Source organism: Argopecten irradians, chromosome 11 (genome assembly GCF_041381155.1).
Source record: "Argopecten irradians isolate NY chromosome 11, Ai_NY, whole genome shotgun sequence".
NCBI lineage: Eukaryota > Metazoa > Mollusca > Bivalvia > Pectinida > Pectinidae > Argopecten > Argopecten irradians.
In genome coordinates this window covers 17743576-17766408 of record NC_091144.1, presented here as the reverse complement: position 1 = coordinate 17766408, position 22833 = coordinate 17743576, and the positions used below count along the sequence as shown (strand labels likewise).

Genomic DNA, 22833 nt, shown 5'->3' with positions numbered 1-22833 from the left:
CTGCAAGTCTAGCTTTAATGTAAATAAAACATCAGAGTTACTTCCCTTTTGCCACCAATGAGAATCGTACTAACATTTAGGTCAGCCAATCAAAAGCCTTGATTTGTGTACGAAGTTTGAATCGTGGGGAAAACATGTCGGATATTTTTGAGTGCAATCTATAAAGACAAAACAAATAAGATGTCGTTCAAGTAAGTATTTGAAATTTAAATCGCTCGTATAAGTGATTCGTACTTATTTCACATTGAAAGAAATGAATTACAGTTTCTTAAAATGGTTTGATTTCGTAGGACGTATTGAAATGATCTGATGATGCTTGTTTGAAAATAAAAAAAATGCACCATTTAATTTTTAATTGTTGATTCAAAATTCTATGTCCATTTATGATAGTAATTGCATTAATGAATACTTACTTTTTGCAATTTGTGATATACCGGTAATGAAATACTTTATGTAGATACAGATTATAGCTGCATTTATATATCTAGATTGTTGTCTTGTTACCCCCCCCCCTCCCCCCTAATTTCAGTCCGTCCTATTTTAAGTCTGACAACATACTGTACCATTTATCTTCTACTTTATTCTGTTTTACATAGAGAAAGTTTGCTTTAAAACATAATATCGACAATATAAAAAAAATGTGTAGTTAGGTTAAAATTCCTCATGCCCCCACTAGCTAGTCATGACATGTGTGCAGCTTGAATTTTCATTTTAACTCCATAGGAACAGATTTTACACGAAATCATGATATATACAACGAATTCTCTGTGTGTTGAATTAAGATTATAATACAGAATTATCTGCAATTAACTTTCAGTAAAGAAAATGTAAAGAAGGAGTTGCTCCAGAGTTTGGAGGTTGCCATGTGTAAGTTGCACAGGATATGGAGTGAGATTGGTATCTGTGAGACACAGCGTCAGGAAAGATCAGGAACGGTCATGTTGCATCTACGAAACCTCTTGGATGAAATGGTGCGAGAAGAAGAAACTTTGAAGAATACCATCGCACAGAGAACAGAAAAATACAGACGAGAGTTAGATATTTTAACAGAAGAAATGTCTATGCCAGAATATAAAGTAAGCTATTATAAGGAAACATTTTTTTATTTGAAATGTTTTACATCTACATTAACTACCTAGTAATCAATCTACTTCATTGTATTGAAGATTGTGTCAATATTAAACATTTGAATTGCAATTTGTACGCTCTCTTCCTTGGCTCCATGTAGCTAGTACATCATATCAAGAATAAGCAAACTTAAAATGTATTCTTTGTATGTATCCCCCTTCCAGCTCTTTTGTTTATTTAGATTTGTTTCAATATTTTTCCTGATCTGTTTCCTATCTCAAAGTGCCTTATTATTGTTAACTTGATGGAGATGACTTGATAATCATATAAAATATTTTCAGTTGGACAGACAATAGTTTGATTGTCATTTTGATATATGTGATTTTGACTTTTAGGCCAAAGCAGGGCTATCAATGCTACAGCTAGAGAAGGACCTGAAGTTGAGATGTGAGACATTAGCTACTGAGAAGCGTGAGAGACTAGAGATGCTACAGACACTAAAGGAAGAGGACCAGAAACTGTGTGATCTGATGTGTCTGACTCCCTACTATATCCCAACAGGAACCACACCTAGTTCAGAGCAGTTGGAGGCCCTCAAAAAACATGTCAACTCCCTCAAAACAGAAAAGGTTTGACAGTAAACTAAAGATTATTTGTTACACAGTTTGTTAGTATCAGACCTTATATGTAAGAATATTGGGTCTAAAAGTAACTTGTATCGAGCAAGGCAAAACTATAGATATAAGAATGTTTTATTCTCTTTGGCGCTTCTTAAGTTTCATAATCAGCTTGTGATAAGACATGTGAAGAATCAAGGTCAAACTAGGTATTATGTCTTTGCAGAGTTATAAATCTACATTTGCGAGTAGTTATTGATTGTGACATCATATGTCTGCCAACATAACATCAGAGTTTTCAGAGAAAAGTTCTGAAAACAAAGTGAATTGAGTTTCACTCACAAAATAATGGTGTTACAGTGGATACATACTCGCAACGGAGGTGAATCTATAATATACAAGGACGGAATACTTCTTGACCCCTCTTGATGTATTCCGTTTCTGCATATTTCAGATTTCAGATTAACCTCGAGAAGGTATCCATAGTGACATAATAATTTTGTGAGTGAAATTTGTGTCATTTTCTCTGAGAAATTATGCTCACAAACACATGGCGTCACAATCAATACCTACCTACATGCAAGGGCAGATAACTCTGTAATATGCAAAATTGCAAATACTGAATATACTTGTTCCATGACAGATTTATGATCTTTTCTTTTTTTCCAGGCAAAACGTTTTACAGACTTTGTAAATATCAAGAAAGGGGTTGTAGAACTTTTTCAAGAAATGGACAGAACACCTGAGTCAGACTTCGAAAGAGACGTAATTTGTGAGGAAGATGACACATTCCAGTTATCTGAGGATAACTTAAAATCATTAAGGTTATTAAAAACAGAGGTAGGTCAAAGTAAAATCTTGTGTTTATCTTTAATTAGCATTGCACAATTTGATATTAGACATGAGTAAGCAGACCACAGGGATAAAAATTAGCCCAACATTCATTAGAATCGGTTTATTTCTGATATAAAACCCATGTTTCGTCTTATGCTTTACCTTGTCCTTTTTTAAGTTTGAGACTTTAAACTTTGAGGTAAAATGTAAGTTAGACATATTAACATGAGACAAGAACATAAGGTTTGAAGTACAAGTCTGAGAATTTTTTTTTCATGCTTTGCATATCTTAAAAACCTTTAAAAACTTTCATTTCATTACTACTTTAATGTAACATAAGTATGCATATCTTCTACAATTGCCAATTTATTTGTATAAATAAATAAGAAAAACTCAGTAGAAGGAACCTCTTACATGCCTGTTGTACCTAGGCATAACTTGGAAATACTTTTAAATGATGTTTTTTTTTTCTCGTTTTTAGCTAGAGGAACTAGTAGAAGATTTAAAACAGGAATCAGTAAAAATGTGGCAGAGAATACATGTGTTATGGGACAGATTAGACATATCCAGCGATGACCGTGCTGTGTTTTCGGAGGGCAAGGAAGGGGTCAAGCCTGCAGTGATACAGGCTGTAAGTTGTACAGAAGTGATACAAGAAAGAATATGAGAAGTTGCTTTGGAAATTCCTACAATTTTACATACATTCTGATTTCAATATTTTAAAGGGCAAACTTGTCAGAAAGACTGTTGGTTTTATGAGAAAAGATTTCAATGTCCTTGCAAAAAGGATGATTTATATCTGACTTTTCTCTAAAAAAATATTTAAAATCTAAATAGTGAATGCAGAAAGATATCTACAGATATTTTGATCTTAAGATTACTATGTGTTATCTAAACATAAATAATATGGTTTTTATTGATAGCTAAAACAAGAGATCACTCGCTGTGAGAAACTGAAATATGAACATATGCAGCGATTTGTGGAGAGCACACGGCGGGAACTGGTAGAATGGTGGGATAAATGTTACTTCAGTCAGCAGCAGAGAGCTGCATTTAAACACTTCCACATTGCAGGTAAATAAATAAATTATCAGGTGTGACTCGTATCAAGTACCAATAAATAATATTTTTTTCATATGTTATTGAATATTCAGGCACTATAGATTTCATGCCCTGCTTCTATAACAAATGGAAATTATGAATGCAAATGTTTATATAATTTTACTGCTTTAAAAGATAATTTTATTGTTACATTGGTCTGTTAGTGTTGATATATATATCAAGGGAATGAATGATTAATGTAAAGTTTTCTGTTGCATTTTTCCATAAAAAAAGTGAAATCACCTTTGCATGAAGTAAACTAAGAATTAAAGAGTTTAAAAGAATTGTTGCAGTTTAAAGCTTAATAGTTTAAGGTATGACCACAAATGACTTTACAACCAAACAAATTCAAATTGATAACTCTTTTCACACAGATGATTATACAGAAGAGTTACTGGAAATCCATGACAAAGAAGTGGCGAGAGTTAGACAACTTTATGACAACCATCATCAGTTGTATGAAAATGTGGCACGCTGGGAGGTACTCTTCAAACAAATGTTGGAGTTTGAGGTAAATCACCTGTTGCTATTTATCAATCAGACCAAGTGCAATTAAACTGATCATGAAACTTCTTAAATACATTAAAAATATCTTGCAACCTTGCTGCAAAATAATCGCAATAAAGTTGCTGCTACCTGCACAATTTTCTTTCAAACAGATTTAACTGCAAACATTTAATTTCTGTATCCCCTTTTGTTTGTTGTTATGTCTGCTCAACCTCTTATATTTTTTTGCATTATTTTAAGCATTGATAGATAGAGAAAAAATTGTAATCACCAACAAAATATCTCCTCCTCAGAGAAAAGCATGTGATCCAAACAGATTCAACAACAGGGGAGGTAACCTCCTCCAGGAGGAGAAGGCAAGGAAGAAACTCCTAAAAGAACTGCCAAAGGTATAAATAGATTTGAAGTGGTTATTCAGCACACTTACTTGAATAAGTGTTACTCTACTGTTTGAGGAGTTCAATACCAGTCATTCACACTTACAGTTTAGTGTTTCCCACAGGAAAAAAAAGGGCATGGTGCTGGGTTTTGAAAAGGGCAATTTGACCACGATAAATAACCATCAGAGGGGCACAAAGGTTATATCGACGACTTCCAATACAAGGGAAAATCTTTAAAAGATTTAACTCTGGATCAACTTAATATCATTGAAATGCTTTAAACTCTCTGAGTTGCTAAGTAATATCAGGACATCTATTTAATTATTCTGAGTGAACAGAATGATTTTCGAAATTGTAATCTGTCGATCATATGATCATGACTATAATTTATTCACAAGAAAGATCTAAATTTCATTTATATTAATTAAAAGAATGGGAAAAATGCAAAATGTATTCCTTTATTTCAATGCAATTACCTTTATTTTAATATATATCTTTATTGAAATATTAAAAATACTGTATTGAATTGAATAAGATAACATGTTTCATAATAATGGATATTTAATTAAAATAATGGTCTAAATTTACAAGCACGAAATAAAGAAAATACAGATAATTGTTAAGAGTAGTATTCAAAATATTTTAATTTAATCTGATAGAGAAAAAAGTTGATTTCTTTTTAATTTGATTTATTTTAATTACTTTGCTATTAATAAAGTTATTATTAATATATCTTTTCTAAAAATAAATTCACATGGAAATTCTAAAAAAAAAATACCGTTTTCATTTTTAAAAACGTGAATACTAGTAAAAATCCTGAAATTCCATACCTCCGGATCTACTTTTACAATACACCCAAAATGGCGGCCATTATGATTGCAAAGCTTGTGACATCCATCAGATATAGATAGGCCTATTAAACATTAAAAACGTGAGTAAATCATTTACAGTTGTAAGCAGTATTTGTTTTTGAAGTAATGCTCACTAGCTGTAGTCATAAAACTTATTGAAAGGCCAGCTGATTGTTTTCTAGGCTGCCGATCGACTTCTTGACTTCAGCTTACATAATATGGAAATAGCCAAAGGCTGCTAATTAGGGCCACTGGGGTGTTAGTCAGGGGGTCAGGGAGTGGTCACACCTCTTTTGTTTACTTAATTATTAAACCACTGCCTGGTATTTTGGTAGTTTAGTAAAAGTGTACTGGGGACAAAAGGGCAGCGGGGCGTTAGGTTATAGTAGCATGTCGTCAGGTAAAAAGGGCACGGCGCGGCGCCATGCTAATCTGGGCTGTGGGAAACACTACAGTTAAAGGAATATCATTTGATATTGAAATAAAGAAGTTTATAAGAACTTTACATTTAAATATCATTTGTTGTTTATAATAACTTTTCAGAAATTTTCGAATTGTACAGTTAAGGATGTATATGGTGGTATACTTACTGTTGTACAGGTTGAGGATGTATTTGATAGTATCCTTACTGTTGTACAGGTTGAGGATGTATTTGGTGGTTACTTACTGTTGTACAGGTTGAGGATGTATTTGATGGTATACTTACTGTTGTACAGGTTGAGGATGTATTTGATGGTATACTTACTGTTGTACAGGTTGAGGATGTATTTGATGGTATACTTACTGTTGTACAGGTTGAGGATGTATTTGATAGTATACTTACTGTTGTACAGGTTGAGGATGTATTTGATAGTATACTTACTGTTGTACAGGTTGAGGATGTATTTGGTGGTTACTTACTGTTGTACAGGTTGAGGATGTATTTGATGGTATACTTACTGTTGTACAGGTTGAGGATGTATTTGATAGTATACTTACTGTTGTACAGGTTGAGGATGTATTTGATGGTATACTTACTGTTGTACAGGTTGAGGATGTATTTGATGGTATACTTACTGTTGTACAGGTTGAGGATGTATTTGATGGTATACTTACTGTTGTACAGGTTGAGGATGTATTTGATGGTATACTTACTGTTGTACAGGTTGAGGATGTATTTGATGGTATACTTACTGTTGTACAGGTTGAGGATGTATTTGATGGTATACTTACTGTTGTACAGGTTGAGGATGTATTTGATGGTATACTTACTGTTGTACAGGTTGAGGATGTATTTGATAGTATACTTACTGTTGTACAGGTTGAGGATGTATTTGATGGTATACTTACTGTTGTACAGGTTGAGGATGTATTTGATGGTATACTTACTGTTGTACAGGTTGAGGATGTATTTGATGGTATACTTACTGTTGTACAGGTTGAGGATGTATTTGATGGTATACTTACTGTTGTACAGGTTGAGGATGTATTTGATGGTATACTTACTGTTGTACAGGTTGAGGATGTATTTGATGGTATACTTACTGTTGTACAGGTTGAGGATGTATTTGATGGTATACTTACTGTTGTACAGGTTGAGGATGTATTTGATGGTATACTTACTGTTGTACAGGTTGAGGATGTATTTGATGGTATACTTACTGTTGTACAGGTTGAGGATGTATTTGATGGTATACTTACTGTTGTACAGGTTGAGGATGTATTTGATGGTATACTTACTGTTGTACAGGTTGAGGATGTATTTGATGGTATACTTACTGTTGTACAGGTTGAGGATGTATTTGATAGTATACTTACTGTTGTACAGGTTGAGGATGTATTTGATGGTATACTTACTGTTGTACAGGTTTGAGGATGAGGATGTTGTATTTGATTTGATGTATACTTACTGTTGTACAGGTTGAGGATGTATTTGATAAGTATACTTACTGTTGTACAGGTTGAGGATGTATTTGATGGTATACTTACTGTTGTACAGGTTGAGGATGTATTTGATGGTATACTTACTGTTGTACAGGTTGAGGATGTATTTGATGGTATACTTACTGTTGTACAGGTTGAGGATGTATTTGATGGTATACTTACTGTTGTACAGGTTGAGGATGTATTTGATGGTATACTTACTGTTGTACAGGTTGAGGATGTATTTGATGGTATACTTACTGTTGTACAGGTTGAGGATGTATTTGATGGTATACTTACTGTTGTACAGGTTGAGGATGTATTTGATGGTATACTTACTGTTGTACAGGTTGAGGATGTATTTGATGGTATACTTACTGTTGTACAGGTTGAGGATGTATTTGATGGTATACTTACTGTTGTACAGGTTGAGGATGTATTTGATGGTATATACTTACTGTTGTACAGGTTGAGGATGTATTTGATGGTATACTTACTGTTGTACAGGTTGAGGATGTATTTGATGGTATACTTACTGTTGTACAGGTTGAGGATGTATTTGATGGTATACTTACTGTTGTACAGGTTGAGGATGTATTTGATGGTATACTTACTGTTGTACAGGTTGAGGATGTATTTGATGGTATACTTACTGTTGTACAGGTTGAGGATGTATTTGATGGTATATACTTACTGTTGTACAGGTTGAGGATGTATTTGATGGTATACTTACTGTTGTACAGGTTGAGGATGTATTTGATAGTATACTTACTGTTGTACAGGTTGAGGATGTATTTGATGGTGTATACTTACTGTTGTACAGGTTGAGGATGTATTTGATAGTATACTTACTGTTGTACAGGTTGAGGATGTATTTGATAGTATACTTACTGTTGTACAGGTTGAGGATGTATTTGATGGTATACTTACTGTTGTACAGGTGAGGATGTATTTGATGTATACATTACTGTTGTACAGGTTTGAGGATGTATTTGATAGTATACTTACTGTTGTACAGGTTGAGGATGTATTTTGATATACACTTACTGTTGTACAGTTTGAGGATGTATTTGATGGTATACTTACTGTTGTACAGGTTGAGGATGTATTTGATAGTATACTTACTGTTGTACAGGTTGAGGATGTATTTTGATAGGTTATACTTACTGTTGTACAGGTTGAGGATGTATTTGATGGTATACTTACTGTTGTACAGGTTGAGGATGTATTTGATGGTATACTTACTGTTGTACAGGTTGAGGATGTATTTGATGGTATACTTACTGTTGTACAGGTTGAGGATGTATTTGATAGTATACTTACTGTTGTACAGGTTGAGGATGTATTTGATGGTATACTTACTGTTGTACAGGTTTGAGGATGTATTTGATGATATACTTACTGTTGTACAGGTTGAGGATGTATTTGATGGTATACTTACTGTTGTACAGGTTGAGGATGTATTTGATGGTATACTTACTGTTTGTACAGGTTGAGGATGTATTTGATGGGTATACTTACTGTTGTACAGGTTGAGGATGTATTTGATTGGTATACTTACTGTTGTACAGGTTGAGGAAGTTTATGTTGATATGTATACTTACTGTGTACAGGTTGAGGATGTATTTGATGGTATACTTACTGTTGTACAGGTTGAGGATGTATTTGATGGGTATACTTTACTGTTGTACAGGTTGAGGTATTTTGATAGTATACTTACTGTTGTACAGGTTGAGGATGTATTTGATGGTATACTTACTGTTGTACAGGTTGAGGATGTATTTGATGGTATACTTACTGTTGTACAGGTTGAGGATGTATTTGATTGTATACTTACTGTTGTACAGGTTGAGGATGTATTTGATGGTATACTTACTGTTGTACAGGTTTGAGGATGTATTTGATAGTATACTTACTGTTGGTACAGGTTGAGGATGTATTGATGTATACTTACTTGTACAGGTTGAGGATGTTGGTATACTTACTGTGTACAGGTTGAGGATGTATTTGATGGTATACTTACTGTTGTACAGGTTGAGGATGTATTTGATAGTATACTTACTGTTGTACAGGTTGAGGATGTATTTGATGGTATACTTACTGTTGTACAGGTTGAGGATGTATTTGATAGTATACTTACTGTTGTACAGGTTGAGGATATGATAGTTTGACTGTTGTATAGTTGAGGATGTATTTGATGGTATACTTACTGTTGTACAGGTTGAGGATGTATTTGATGGTATACTTACTGTTGTACAGGGTTGAGGATGTATTTGATGGTATACTTACTGTTGTACAGGTTGAGGATGTATTTGATAGTATACTTACTGTTGTACAGGTTGAGGATGTATTTGATGGTATACTTACTGTTGTACAGGTTGAGGATGTATTTGATGGTTATACTTACTGTTGTACAGGTTGAGGATGTATTTGATAGGTATACTTACTGTTGTACAGGTTGAGGATGTATTTGATGGTATACTTACTGTTGTACAGGTTGAGGATGTATTTGATGTATACTTACTGTTGTACAGGTTGAGGATGTATTTGATGGTATACTTACTGTTGTACAGGTTGAGGATGTATTTGATAGTTATACTTACTGTTGTACAGGTTGAGGATGTATTTGATAGTATACTTACTGTTGTACAGGTTGAGGATGTATTTGATGGTATACTTACTGTTGTACAGGTTGAGGATGTATTTGATGGTTATACTTACTGTTGTACAAGGTTGAGGAATGTATTTGTAGGCTATACTTACTGTTGTACAGGTTGAGGATGTATTACAGATAGTATACTAGTACTGTTGTACAGGTTGAGGATGTATTTGATTGGTATACTTACTGTTGTATTTTGAGGATGTATTTGATGGTATACTTACTGTTGTACAGGTAAGGATGTATTTGATGATTGTATACTTACTGTTGTACAGGTTGAGGATGTATTTGATGGTATACTTACTGTTGTACAGGTTGAGGATGTATTTGATGGTTATACTTACTGTTGTACAGGTTGAGGATGTTTTTGATGGTATACTTACTGTTGTACAGGTTGAGGATGTATTTGATGGTATACTACTGTTGTACATCGTAGAGGATTGAAGGATGTATGTTGACTTACTGTTGTACAGGTTGAGGATGTATTTGATGGTATACTTACTGTTGTACAGGTTGAGGATGTATTTGATGGTATACTTACTGTTGTACAGGTTGAGGATGTATTTGATGGGATACTACTGTTGTACAGGTTGAGGATGTATTTGATGGTAGTAACTATACTTACTGTTGTACAGGTTGAGGATGTATTTGATGGTATACTTACTGTTGTACAGGTTGAGGATGTATTTGATAGTATACTTACTGTTGTACAGGTTGAGGATGTATTTGATGGTATACTTTACTGTTGTACAGGTTGAGGATGTATTTGATGGTATACTTACTGTTGTACAGGTTGAGGATGTATTTGATAGTATACTTACTGTTGTACAGGTTGAGGATGTATTTGATGGTTATACTTACTGTTGTACAGGTTGAGGATGTATTTGATGGTATACTTACTGTTGTACAGGTTTGAGGATGTATTTGATGGTATACTTACTGTTGTACAGGTTGAGGATGTATTTGATGTATACTTACTGTTGTACAGGTTGAGGATGTATTTGATGGTATACTTACTGTTGTACAGGTTGAGGATGTATTTGATGGTATACTTACTGTTGTACAGGTTGAGGATGTATTTGATGGTATAACTTACTGTTGTACAGGTTGAGGATGTATTTGATGGTATACTTACTGTTGTACAGGTTGAGGATGTATTTGATGGTATACTTACTGTTTGTACAGGTTGAGGATGTATTTGATGGTATACTTACTGTTGTACAGGTTGAGGATGTATTTGATGGTATACTTACTGTTGTACAGGTTGAGGATGTATTTGATGGTATATACTTACTGTTGTACAGGTTGAGGATGTATTTGATATTACTTACTGTTGTACAGGTTGAGGATGTATTTGAAGGTATACTTACTGTTGTACAGGTTGAGGATGTATTTGATGGTATACTTACTGTTGTACAGGTTGAGGATGTATTTGATGGTATACTTACTGGTACAGGTTGAGGATGTATTTGATGGTATACTTACTGTTGTACAGGTTGAGGATGTATTTGATGGTATACTTACTGTTGTACAGGTTGAGGATGTATTTGATGGTATACTTACTGTTGTACAGGTTGAGGATGTATTTGATGGTATACTTACTGTTGTACAGGTTGAGGATGTATTTGATAGTATACTTACTGTTGTACAGGTTGAGGATGTATTTGATAGTATACTTACTGTTGTACAGGTTGAGGATGTATTTGATGGTATACTTAGGATGTATTTGATGTTGTACAGGTTGAGGATGTATTTGATAGTATACTTACTGTTGTACAGGTTGAGGATGTATTTGATAGTATACTTACTGTTGTACAGGTTGAGGATGTATTTGATGGTATACTTACTGTTGTACAGGTTGAGGATGTATTTGATAGTATACTTACTGTTGTACAGGTTGAGGATGTATTTGATGGTATACTTACTGTTGTACAGGTTGAGGATGTATTTGATGGTATACTTACTGTTGTACAGGTTGAGGATGTATTTGATAGTATACTTACTGTTGTACAGGTTGAGGATGTATTTGATGGTATACTTACTGTTGTACAGGTTGAGGATGTATTTGATGGTATACTTACTGTTGTACAGGTGGAGGAGGAAGTAAAGGACAACATAGCAGAATGGGAGAAAGCCAACGGACAACAGTTCCTGGTGGAGGGTGAACGCTTCATGGACTACATTGAAAGTCGCTGGACCAGATACCAGAAGGAAAAGATAAAAGAAAAGGAAGATAGGGTAGGGAATTTGTACTGTTTCCGTTTTTTTTCAATAATATTGGGTATGCTTGACATAATTGAGGGTAGGAAAATTCTTGTCAGTCATTAGTCAAAATTTGTGTCCCAAAAAACAGAGAATGTGTTTCTTAGATTGTAGATCATTGATTTGGCTACTTTTGTTAACAGATAAGGGTGAAATAGCTGTGCACATTATTTTATAGAGGAACTCAAAGAATCAAGTTTTAAATCTAAATGAATCTAAAGATGGAAAACTTACCAAGTAACAATTACAATTTACAAATACATATATATTAAGTTTTTTTATGTGATCATGACATCCTATGTTATTTTCAATAGTCTGAATAAGTTTATGTCTTTGCTTGCAAATACTACTTAATCAATTTCTTTGAAGTGAGTGAGTTAAATGTTAAAACTATGAAACTGTTATATTTCCTCAGAATAAAGCCAAAGCTAAATTAATGGAAGAAGAAATATTCTATGGCAGTAAACCCAATACTCCTGCCAAACGACGATTCCTTGGTACACCGAGTAAAACCCCATCCAAGATGAGAAAGGTCAGTGACGATGCTGTTTAGGTTCCAGTACTCGCTTTAGTAACAACTCTGAATAATAAACACAGATTAATCTCAATCAGCAGTTTCAATGCAAATTTTATTCTGATTTAAATCATTATTCTATTTATAGTACATTGAAAAATGATCAATTAATTTTTGATATGAGTGCACTGCTAAAACCACAGCCATAAGGGCTACTCCAGAAGAACACCTATCCCACATCACAAGATAGGTTTATTATCTCTCAATGTCATGTATCCTGGAGCTTGGTACTACTACTAGATATGGCATTTATCTCGACATCCAATCACCAGCTAAGGGCTAAGGGCTAAAGGTTGTTTAGGACAGATCTTCACTGGCTTTGTCTTGCATATATATGTGTTTTTGGGTAACTGCAGTATATATATTTAATTGACCCATTGGGATGAGAAAAACTAAGTGCTAAAGTTTACCTGCAGACACAAAACACCACACTCCACTGTCACATAAGTACACTGATTATGTTCAAACAAGTCCTCTCACACCTCGGTGCTAATACCATCATGATATTGATGTTGTATTTTGGTCAGGGAGATAGCATGTAATCTTATTTATTGAGGAATTATTCCACAAGGCCAAAAATGCAAGTGAGATCGGAGGAAAATTTAGAAAATAACCTCAAAGTTGTGTGGTTTTTTTCACTTATGGGAGTGGACAGTAGTGTATTTCATTCAGTCAACCCTACCTGAAGGGCAGGGAACATTTTACTGGAGTAGCCCTGATGATGTAGACTGCCTAATGATAAGTTATAAGTGTAGATTTGAGCGTGTGATGATGTGTTGTGTTTTGTCTTGTGTCACAGCTCAATAATGGTGGAGTATCTGTTCAAATGTCCCTAATTTCAAAGGTAACATATTCCGCCAGCCTTTTCTCTGTAACCCAATCACACTCTATGGTTCAATTTATCACTGTAACCAGCTCAAACAACATTATTAGTCAGAATTCCTCTGTTAATGATAAAATTTCCTTAATAAATAAAGATATGTAACAATTACTATATATAGATATAAAAACATATGGTACTTCATATATTTTTACGATGTTTATACTCTATTTTCGACCGGACACGAGAAAAAACACGGCGGCTAATTAGGCATATGTATAAACATTGACAGAATATTGCAAATATGAGCTTGAAATTACAAATTAAATTCCAAGTTCCAGCTAAATATCGTACTGAAATTTTAAATGACAGCGATTACTGTTTTCATTAGTCTCTTACTTGGTAAAACACCTTTACGATGTGTGATTATGACCAAGTTTGCTTTCGTAGATCACCCGGGCCCCAAGCGCACGGGCGGCAGCCATTACGTACAGTACTGCCGAGATCTCGAATTTTGTCCTTTTTCAGAGTCACAAAAATTACGTATTTCTGGATAACTTTTTCGTCAGAAATATTGGAATTTAGTTTATGACATACAAATGAATCAGTCTATAGTTACTTTTTATCATATTTTTAAAACAAAAATGTTTCTTAGTATTTTAGGATTTTCGAAGCCGTGCGGCAATGTGTCCGTGGTCGGCATTTGTCTAGAAACATTATTACGATCTGTATTACATAAATCTAAATGTAGTCTATCTAACATGTATTCGAATTATTTAAAAAAGTTAATATCACTCGAATTTGACGACTTCACTTAACACTAGCCATGGAATAAAGCGACTGAATTTAAAAAAAATAAAACTTTTACAGCATTAAAAACTGAACACGATTTCACTTTTTTATTTTTCGAGATATCGCCTGATCGCGCAGCCATTACTTTTACCGTAAACACTAGTAACATTGCGTTCATATTGAGATCTGCATATAAGTGTAACACAAGCCCAAAGCAGTGGTTTATATAGCATTCTTTAAAACAAGATCATAAATGGTAAAGAACGAAACATATATCTTTAACACTGGTACTTATGAAGGATTATGTGTTGGTAATTTACGTAGTTTATAATCTTAAAAATTCCTAACTTTAGGTCTGTCTGGCCTGAGTGATCTGCCAGCGAACCACCATAGCAACGATCGGCACAGTGATGGTCACTGGCAAGGAGGTTCACATTACGTTACTGGCAATATAATAGTGTTGGTGTGACTAGCTTTTTCATGCAGTATCACAGAAAGCATTACACAATTTAAAATCAAGATTAGCCATTCATCAAATTTTTTCACAACATAAGGATTTCTAACACTTTGAAAGAAACACAAATGAGGGTACATGTGAACGACCGCCGCACCACCCGCGCGGTCGCAAGCATGGGCTTCAACACTATTATCTCTGACACATTCAAGGATTTATAAGAGGACAAGGATTTCGTGTCTTGACCCTTTACATTACTGAAACACCACTATCGATAATCTGCCTTATGAAACCCGGCGAACTATATAATAACAACTCGTTTCCTTCAACAAACTACTTGTTCTTACAGAGTCAATGGAAATCAACATGTACAACGTTTATTAAATTTTCACACGACGTTGATAACTTGCTTTAAAGACGGGATGGTTTCGGGGATATGTTACTTAAATTTTCGTTGAAAATATCGACAGCTCATGAAAGTTACAGCACCGGCTTCAGAAATAGTAAGACGGTTAATCATCGCACCAGCAAGCAAATCACATCAAATGGTCTGCCGCGCGCGGATATCAAATGAAAATCAGTCGTCAGCCCCTACGTCACGTAGTCAGTGGCACAAAACACCAAAAAGCGCATGCCTTCGGACTTCCTCAAACAACCAAGTGTGTGACATACTCACTTCTCCATGATAACAGTCCTTTGATCTACATAAATATATTGTTAGTCAATAAAACAATTTGTTTAAAATGTCTGTAACCTGATAACAATTTAAAATCGGGAATTTGCAAGTATGAATGTGTATTCTGTTGTGTTTGTCCCTTTGAGGGACCCGGATGTAAACTTTCTGTGGACGTCACGCCCATTTTTCTGAAATCTCCATATACAATGTTTCCTTCAATTGAATGATTTCCTATTTTGCTCTTATCATTATGTTTTTAAAATCACTTAAGCTATATATCATTTGAAAATGATAATTTGCTGCATGGATTAAAATCGAAAAACTCTTGATTGAGGTGCATTCTCATTACCTTAAATGAAATTTAAATGAAATATATTGATTAAACATTTACATGGAAGCAAAAGAAGCTTTTTGTTAAAGGATGCTTGGAACGCCTATTTTATAGAAAAGTCAAAGATGGCAACATATAAAATAGACTACGTTCTAGTGTAGGCTTGGAAGAATATGTTTATGTAAAAATGAAAAGCATTTTGGCTGTTAAAATTAAATTGATTTGCAACAATGGGACTTATTCACGTACCATGTGATACCCGATAATGTTTGTGCGGGGCTTGTTGGTGGTGGAATGTAACTCCTAGTAATTTCCTTGTGGAAATGACAATATCGCGGGATATCGTCTTTGATGTCATTCTATCACAAATAGAACAATAGTCCTGCACAAAAGTTATCAAATATCACGTGGTACAACAATTAGTCCCATTGATCACATTTATATAAGCGCCTGCCTTATTAAGCTCCCATGGAAGCACATGTACAAGGAAAGCAAATAAATCCATATCTGTTTGTTATTAACGATATATGTATTCTGCATATTAAAGCAGTATATTCCATTCTGATAGGTAAAAATGTTTTATCATCTTCAGGGAAATGATACGACCCGTACTCCTGGATCCTGTAGCAGAATATCATCCTGTAGTCGTATACAACACTCGAGTGTCTTCGCCTCCCCGTATCGCAAACCTCCCGCCTCTACAAGTAAACTGGTGAGTTCTCTTTTCTTTTACAAACATTCTACCACCACAAATAAGTAAACTGTCAAGTTCTCTTTTGTTCCGTAAACAATCAACCACCACAAGCAAACTGATGAGTTCTCTTTTGTATCACATTCATTCCAAATTGTATATAGAAGAGGAATCATTTCTGTTTCTATAGCTTTTCCTATAGCTAGCACAGTGGTAGACGTAGGGTATTAGTGATGTGTGATATCCAGTTATTTATATTATGTGATTTGTGGTGAAAGAATGTCTTATTTTTGGTACAAATGCCTGACAGTAGTGTACTCACAGGCGCGAAGCTACCATAGACTCTGGTACTCTCGTGTATCCACATCATTTTCATGTTCATTTTATAATTATCAATACTGATTATGTTTATACATTTTCTCTTTACTTGTATCCGAAGCTATACTATTCTCAAAAAACTCTCCCATGAGTATTTATACTCCTCACAACATTAATTGATGTTAGCATTACTGTGGTGACATTCTATTGTTAGAAATCCAAATGTATGGAAATTGTTTGTTTTCCAAATTTTCCACATATCTATGTATGGTCACATGGAAGTCAATATATAGAATAATGACATTGACTTGGGTTTTGCTTTTTTTGGAAACATAAACTTAATATTAGTTTTTTGACGTTAGCATTGATATTGCACTTTTAAACTCCACTGTCCAAATGTTAAGTTCTCATGGGAAGTGTTCTATGTCCATTCATTTTCTTGTTAGTGGCATGCACCTTAAATAATCCTATTGACATTTTTCATAGAAAAACTCATCTAATGTAACCTTTGATTTAGTTAATATGGAGTTATACTGCCCAGGTAGAATACAAATAATTACCACCATTATGTATACAACCTTGCACCAAAAACTTATAGTGTCTTCATATGGAAAGATCTGATTTAATATTAAGTATATTTTCAAAACAAATGAAGTGATTTTGATCTTAGCATACAAGGAAATTTCTACAGAGACAATTCCTATTTATAACATGTTTTGGGAGGTACCTATGGTAATGGTGTGGGAGTCTTTGAGAGGGGGTGCATGTATTAGGCAGGAGATAACATATGCCATACATCTACATTGTTTTAAACCTGGCTACGCCCCTGACTCGTATTGTATTTGATGTAGAGCTTTAGTGTCATCCTGTAAGATTTTGGAAATGGTTTGTATGTTCATTACTTATTCCAGACGCCTGCCGCAAGTAAGGCAGGAAAATCAGCTCGTCGACGATCCAATCGCATCGCCCGTAAAGTACTGGCAGAAAAGAATATCCCTGACATCCATGTGATTCCTAACGACACCATGTTCAGTCACACGACGGTAAGCAGCTGTTTCCAGCCGCACGTTAACACTGGAGAGCTATCCACTGCGTCTACCGGGGACTACCAGGAGTTTGAAGTTTGTACCATTTATTATCTGTCAGCTGTTTACTAATATCTGAAGCCTGTCTCATCACTTGGAGAACACAACATTTACAGGAAACATTACATGTGTTTACATACTGGTGGTGGTCTGTCTAATTCTCTTCATTCTGAAATCAAATTCAGCCAGCAGAAATCACAGACATATGTATATGAAGATCTGTTCCTACAATTTCTATCCTTTCCTTGTCATTCTGCACATTCTCACTTCAATACTAATTATCAGTCAAAGTTAGTGATTTAATACTTAATGTAAATGCTTCATAGCATCATATGGCTTACATAGGTAAAGCAGTTGTAGTTAATGTTTTATGTATTTTAAATTGTTCAATCATTATGTGCATCAAAATGTGGTACAGATTTTATGCTAATTATATAACATTATAATAACAATTAACATTTGTGATATGTTTCATTTTATATTTCAGAGAGAAATACGTTCACGGCCATATTGTCGAAGTAGTATTTTACCGAGTCCAGGGAAGAAAATATGTTAGTGAATAAAACGAAGCTGTCTGTTAAGGAGTGGTGTTGTCATGGTTACACACGGAGACAGTAGATAATTCCTTCCCCGTCATTTGGAGGACTGAAGATAAACTTACGGCTCCTGTTGATGATGTCTGCAAGAACAAAGACTGTTAGATCAGCTGTGTGATATAAAGAACTGATGTATATTACATATAGGATAAGAGCAGTAAATCTGACCAGGATTTCTTACCTGCTTTTTATTTCATTAGCTGGACTCTTTTTCAAATCTAATGTGTTGACCGGTTTCTAATGATCAGAGGATTGTGTTAAATCAGTCTGTAGATTGTCCTTCATCACTGCTGCCTTGGATATAACTTTTATTTACAAACTTTTACCATTTCTCTCTTTATGTGTAGATAAATCTGCTATTATTAATTATAGCACAGCATTTTAGACAAGGGATATTGATAATGACTGGAATATTTTGATGTTAGATATTGCTTATAACTGTGGGAGGTTTTCTGTTATATAGTGGTAAGACTATCAGTATGTATAAAACAGAATATCTATCAGCTATAGCTATGCTTGTAAGTGTCAGTGGTTTTGTAGCAACTGAGCATGCAAAACTAGACACTCATTTTTGATTTCATGTATATTATAAATCATAGAAATAAAACATGTACTTTGTATTTTTTTTTTCATAGCTGTATCTGCACTGTATCATGTTATATACCATGTCTATATTTTCAACTACAATATTTACACAAAAACATAATTTCATATACCATCAATACAGTAAAATCCATTCCTTTAAATGAAAATCCACAACCTTAAAGTATTATTGCAGTGTTTCTTATCTGGTATATAGATCTGAACCAAAAATGAAGGGGAAAAAAACCACAGAATATTTTCATGCAGGACCCTGCTATAAAAAGAGGAGGCGTGATAGAGTGTTGTCTATGTCCTATTACCTTCATTTTTCTGTATTGACAAATAGGCGAGTTATTTTCTCATGTGGGTAGATATCAAGTGTTATGTCATGTTTTTGTGTTTTCAGTGATTTTTTTTCACACAATCACTGCCTATCCTCTGGGGCAGATAACTTGGTAACATGCAAACACTAAATAGCAAAAATGTATGACAACCTGTTGCAAATTTGTTCAAATTCAAATGTAAGTTTCTTGAAATTTGCCGGAGCTAGTTTCATATGGAGGCATATACATTTATGTCTTACAAATATTTCTATTTTTCTGTTTTTTTTTCTTCTTTTATTTTGCCTTTTGTCATTGACAATAATATATAGATTTCCATGGAATCTCTATAAGCTATATTTGTTAGCGGTAATAGACTAAATAGGAATCTCTCAGACCCATGGTAATTCCCTGAGAACAGACATTTCAAACATTTCAATATTGTGATAAAGGAATTTAAAAATTCTGTTTTATTTAACTGTTTTATTTATTTGAATGCTGTGAATAGCTTTACTGTCAGTCTTTTTCCAATTATTTTGACTTACTATGGGCATTACGCTCACTTATTTTTATGATCCTGATCATATTTCACTATGTATATATGTAAATACTGTATGTTTAAGTAGGTAAATAAATTGCTTGTATGTATGTATATAAGTCTGTATGTTTCTTCGTATGTGCAAAGAAAACACTTGTAGTGAGCAGTTTTAATGGGACTTATTCATGTACCACATTATAACTGACTGCATTTGTGCAGGATTGGTATCTCCAGTGGTGATAGAACATAACTCTTTGTAATTTTCCCGCTGAAATGACATTATAGCGGGATATCATCGTTTGATTTCATTCCATCACCAACAGAAACAATAGTCCCGCACAAACTTTTATCAGGTATCACATTGTACGTGAATTAGTTCCAACAAAAACATCTTTTTTTTTTATCTTTGTTGTCTACCTAGTCAACCCTTGCTTTATTGAACCAGTTCTATCTAATACAGTACATGGAATTAAACCAGGGTTTCATTGTTTGCCTTTAGATTTCAAACTTTGATTTGGGATTTAGATTGATGTTTTGGAGATTTGCATGCAGAAGATTAAATTTAGGATGTTGTAGATATATGGTACCTATCTTCTGTTTTATCTACGTGAAGATTTTCTTGTAAGTTTGATTATAAATGAACAGGAGACAATAAATGTATGCATATAAAGTGTTGACTTTTATTACAAAAGATTACTATGGAGAATGGATTGTCATTTTATTGTAGCCACAATATTTTTTAAACTACTGTTAAGTTCAATTTTGAATGGCAGTCTAGTTAGAGGATATATCCCACAAGTAACTTGTTCTGTTGTATCCTTCCAATGTGAAGTAATAATTTTGTAATGTCACAAGAACTTTATGATCTATAATGTTATTGAACAAGTTTAATAAATGCCATATAATCAGTCATGTTAGAGCCACTATATGTGAAATTGTTACCAGTAATTGAGAAAACATTTGACACTGTTTAAGTTGTTACAAGACTAGGATGTGTAACTATTGTGAAATGATAGACCTGTTTTAGGATAACGACGAAAATTTCAATATTGGATGTAAAATATTTGTGTTGAATTGAGAAAGTATGCATTCTGTAAGTGTGTAATGATATGTACATGTACTATACATGTAGAAGATTCTATATATACGAGTGTGAGCTTTAAATTGTCAAATGATCATGATTACTATAAGGAAGGGAGGTTGTAAATGCATAGTACATATACAATTTAAAGAATGCTCTGATAAAAAAATGACCATGAAACTTCAAACCATGTCGTATTGACATTTGAAAAAAAAGGTGTATGTTTGATGGTAAAAGTTACTTTTGTAAGTTGTATGTTTTTGTATTGGTGCCAGTATTAGAATTAAATATCAGTTTAGATGTTCATATACACTTCTGTACCACAATATTATCAAACAAACTGTCAAACATGAAAATCATCTAATTAGCTTCATGTATTTAGTGTAAAGCACATCAAATAATAGCTAGTACAATGTAGTAGATAAAATCATAGCCAGTATCATGTAATTCATTGGCAATATATACCTGCTTTATTGACATATACCGATATATTACATGTTTATTATTCTGTGCTGACATATCTGTAAAAGCCTAGCTTTCTTTTTAACTTCTTGCATATTTTGAAGCTACCTTCAGTAGAATTTGGGAGTTGTAAAGCATGTTGCAGTAAAAACATAAAAGCTAAAAGTTGGATGACTTATTTCAAACATGCATTAGGTTGCTTGTAGGTTTGGTAATTTTCTGTTTGAATTTGGTTATATGTGTATTAACTTTTGCCCAATATAACAAAAGAAGTTTATTTCAAGATTAATTAACATTTACTTTTTCCACAATGAAATCTATTGACAAAAATTTTGAAACTACATGTATATTTGGAACTTTTATAACATTTCAATAGACAAACTCATTTTTCCACAGTAAGCAATCGTTATATTTGAAATGATTTAAATCTAAACCTTTTTATTTTTATTTGTCATCTGACTTATCAGTATAAAGTAAATAATATTGTCTGTCTTATAAAAGTCTACCCCTGCGGTATCAAAACTTTAAAGTTAAGACCTTTACTTGGGGATTTGCCATTTGGACCGTGATTTTGTAGGATATCCCTCCACCTCCTGCCTCCCCTTTAGGGAGTGTGGTGAGCAAGTGTACATGTATGTGTGTCTTTTTGATTCTAACTTCCCTTCTTTCTATCACTCTAGGCAGGAGGTGCGGGGGATATAGAAAGTCTAGAATCACTCAAAAATTGTGCTGTTGAGCTGCCATCATATTTTAATCTATGATTTAAGACTGTAAAATCTCTTGATGTAATGTTTTATTTTTTTAGCAGAAAAGGAAACTTAAACATTGTACAATAAACATATGAATCAATCAGAAGTGTTCTGTTAATGATTTATCTTGAACTTGGCTCAGTGAGCAGTATCCATCGATATCATAAGTAATATCAGTGTAAAAGGAAATGGGACTTGGTAGTAGTAGAATGTCTAACAACTGTCTAAGGACTAGTGGTAGAATGTCTGATACAGCAGCCCAGAGGTGGAGGACTAGTGGTAGAATGTCTGATACAGCAGCCCAGAGGTAGAGGACTAGTGGTAGAATGTCTGATACAGCAGCCCAGAGGTAGAGGACTAGTGGTAGAATGTCTGATACAGCAGCCCAGAGGTGGAGGACTAGTGGTAGAATGTCTGATACAGCAGCCCAGAGGTGGAGGACTAGTGGTAGAATGTCTGACACAGCAGCCCAGAGGTGGAGGACTAGTGGTAGAATGTCTGATACAGCAGCCCAGAGATGGAGGACTAGTGGTAGAATGTCTGACACAGCAGCCTAGAGGTGGAGGACTAGTGGTAGAATGTC

At 34.1% G+C, this 22833-nt stretch overlaps 1 protein-coding gene across 3 annotated transcripts; it reads left to right on the top strand.

Moving 5' to 3' along the window:
- The first annotated feature begins 84 nt into the window (after positions 1-84).
- On the top strand, positions 85-22350 carry LOC138334879 (protein regulator of cytokinesis 1-like). 3 transcript variants are annotated; one of them, XM_069283705.1, is made up of 14 exons: positions 85-191; positions 818-1076; positions 1464-1697; positions 2355-2525; positions 3001-3150; positions 3443-3593; positions 3995-4131; positions 4421-4516; positions 12011-12157; positions 12597-12713; positions 13555-13599; positions 16421-16540; positions 17749-17880; positions 18410-22350. In XM_069283705.1, exons 1-14 carry the CDS (start codon positions 181-183, stop codon positions 18476-18478), a joined length of 1839 nt encoding a protein of 612 aa, XP_069139806.1. In that variant the 5' UTR covers positions 85-180; the 3' UTR covers positions 18479-22350. The 3 variants fall into 3 exon arrangements, with proteins under 3 accessions (XP_069139806.1, XP_069139804.1, XP_069139805.1); XM_069283703.1 differs by having other exon boundaries at positions 17749-17958; XM_069283704.1 differs by lacking the exon at positions 13555-13599 and having other exon boundaries at positions 17749-17958.
- Positions 22351-22833: the final 483 nt, after the last annotated feature.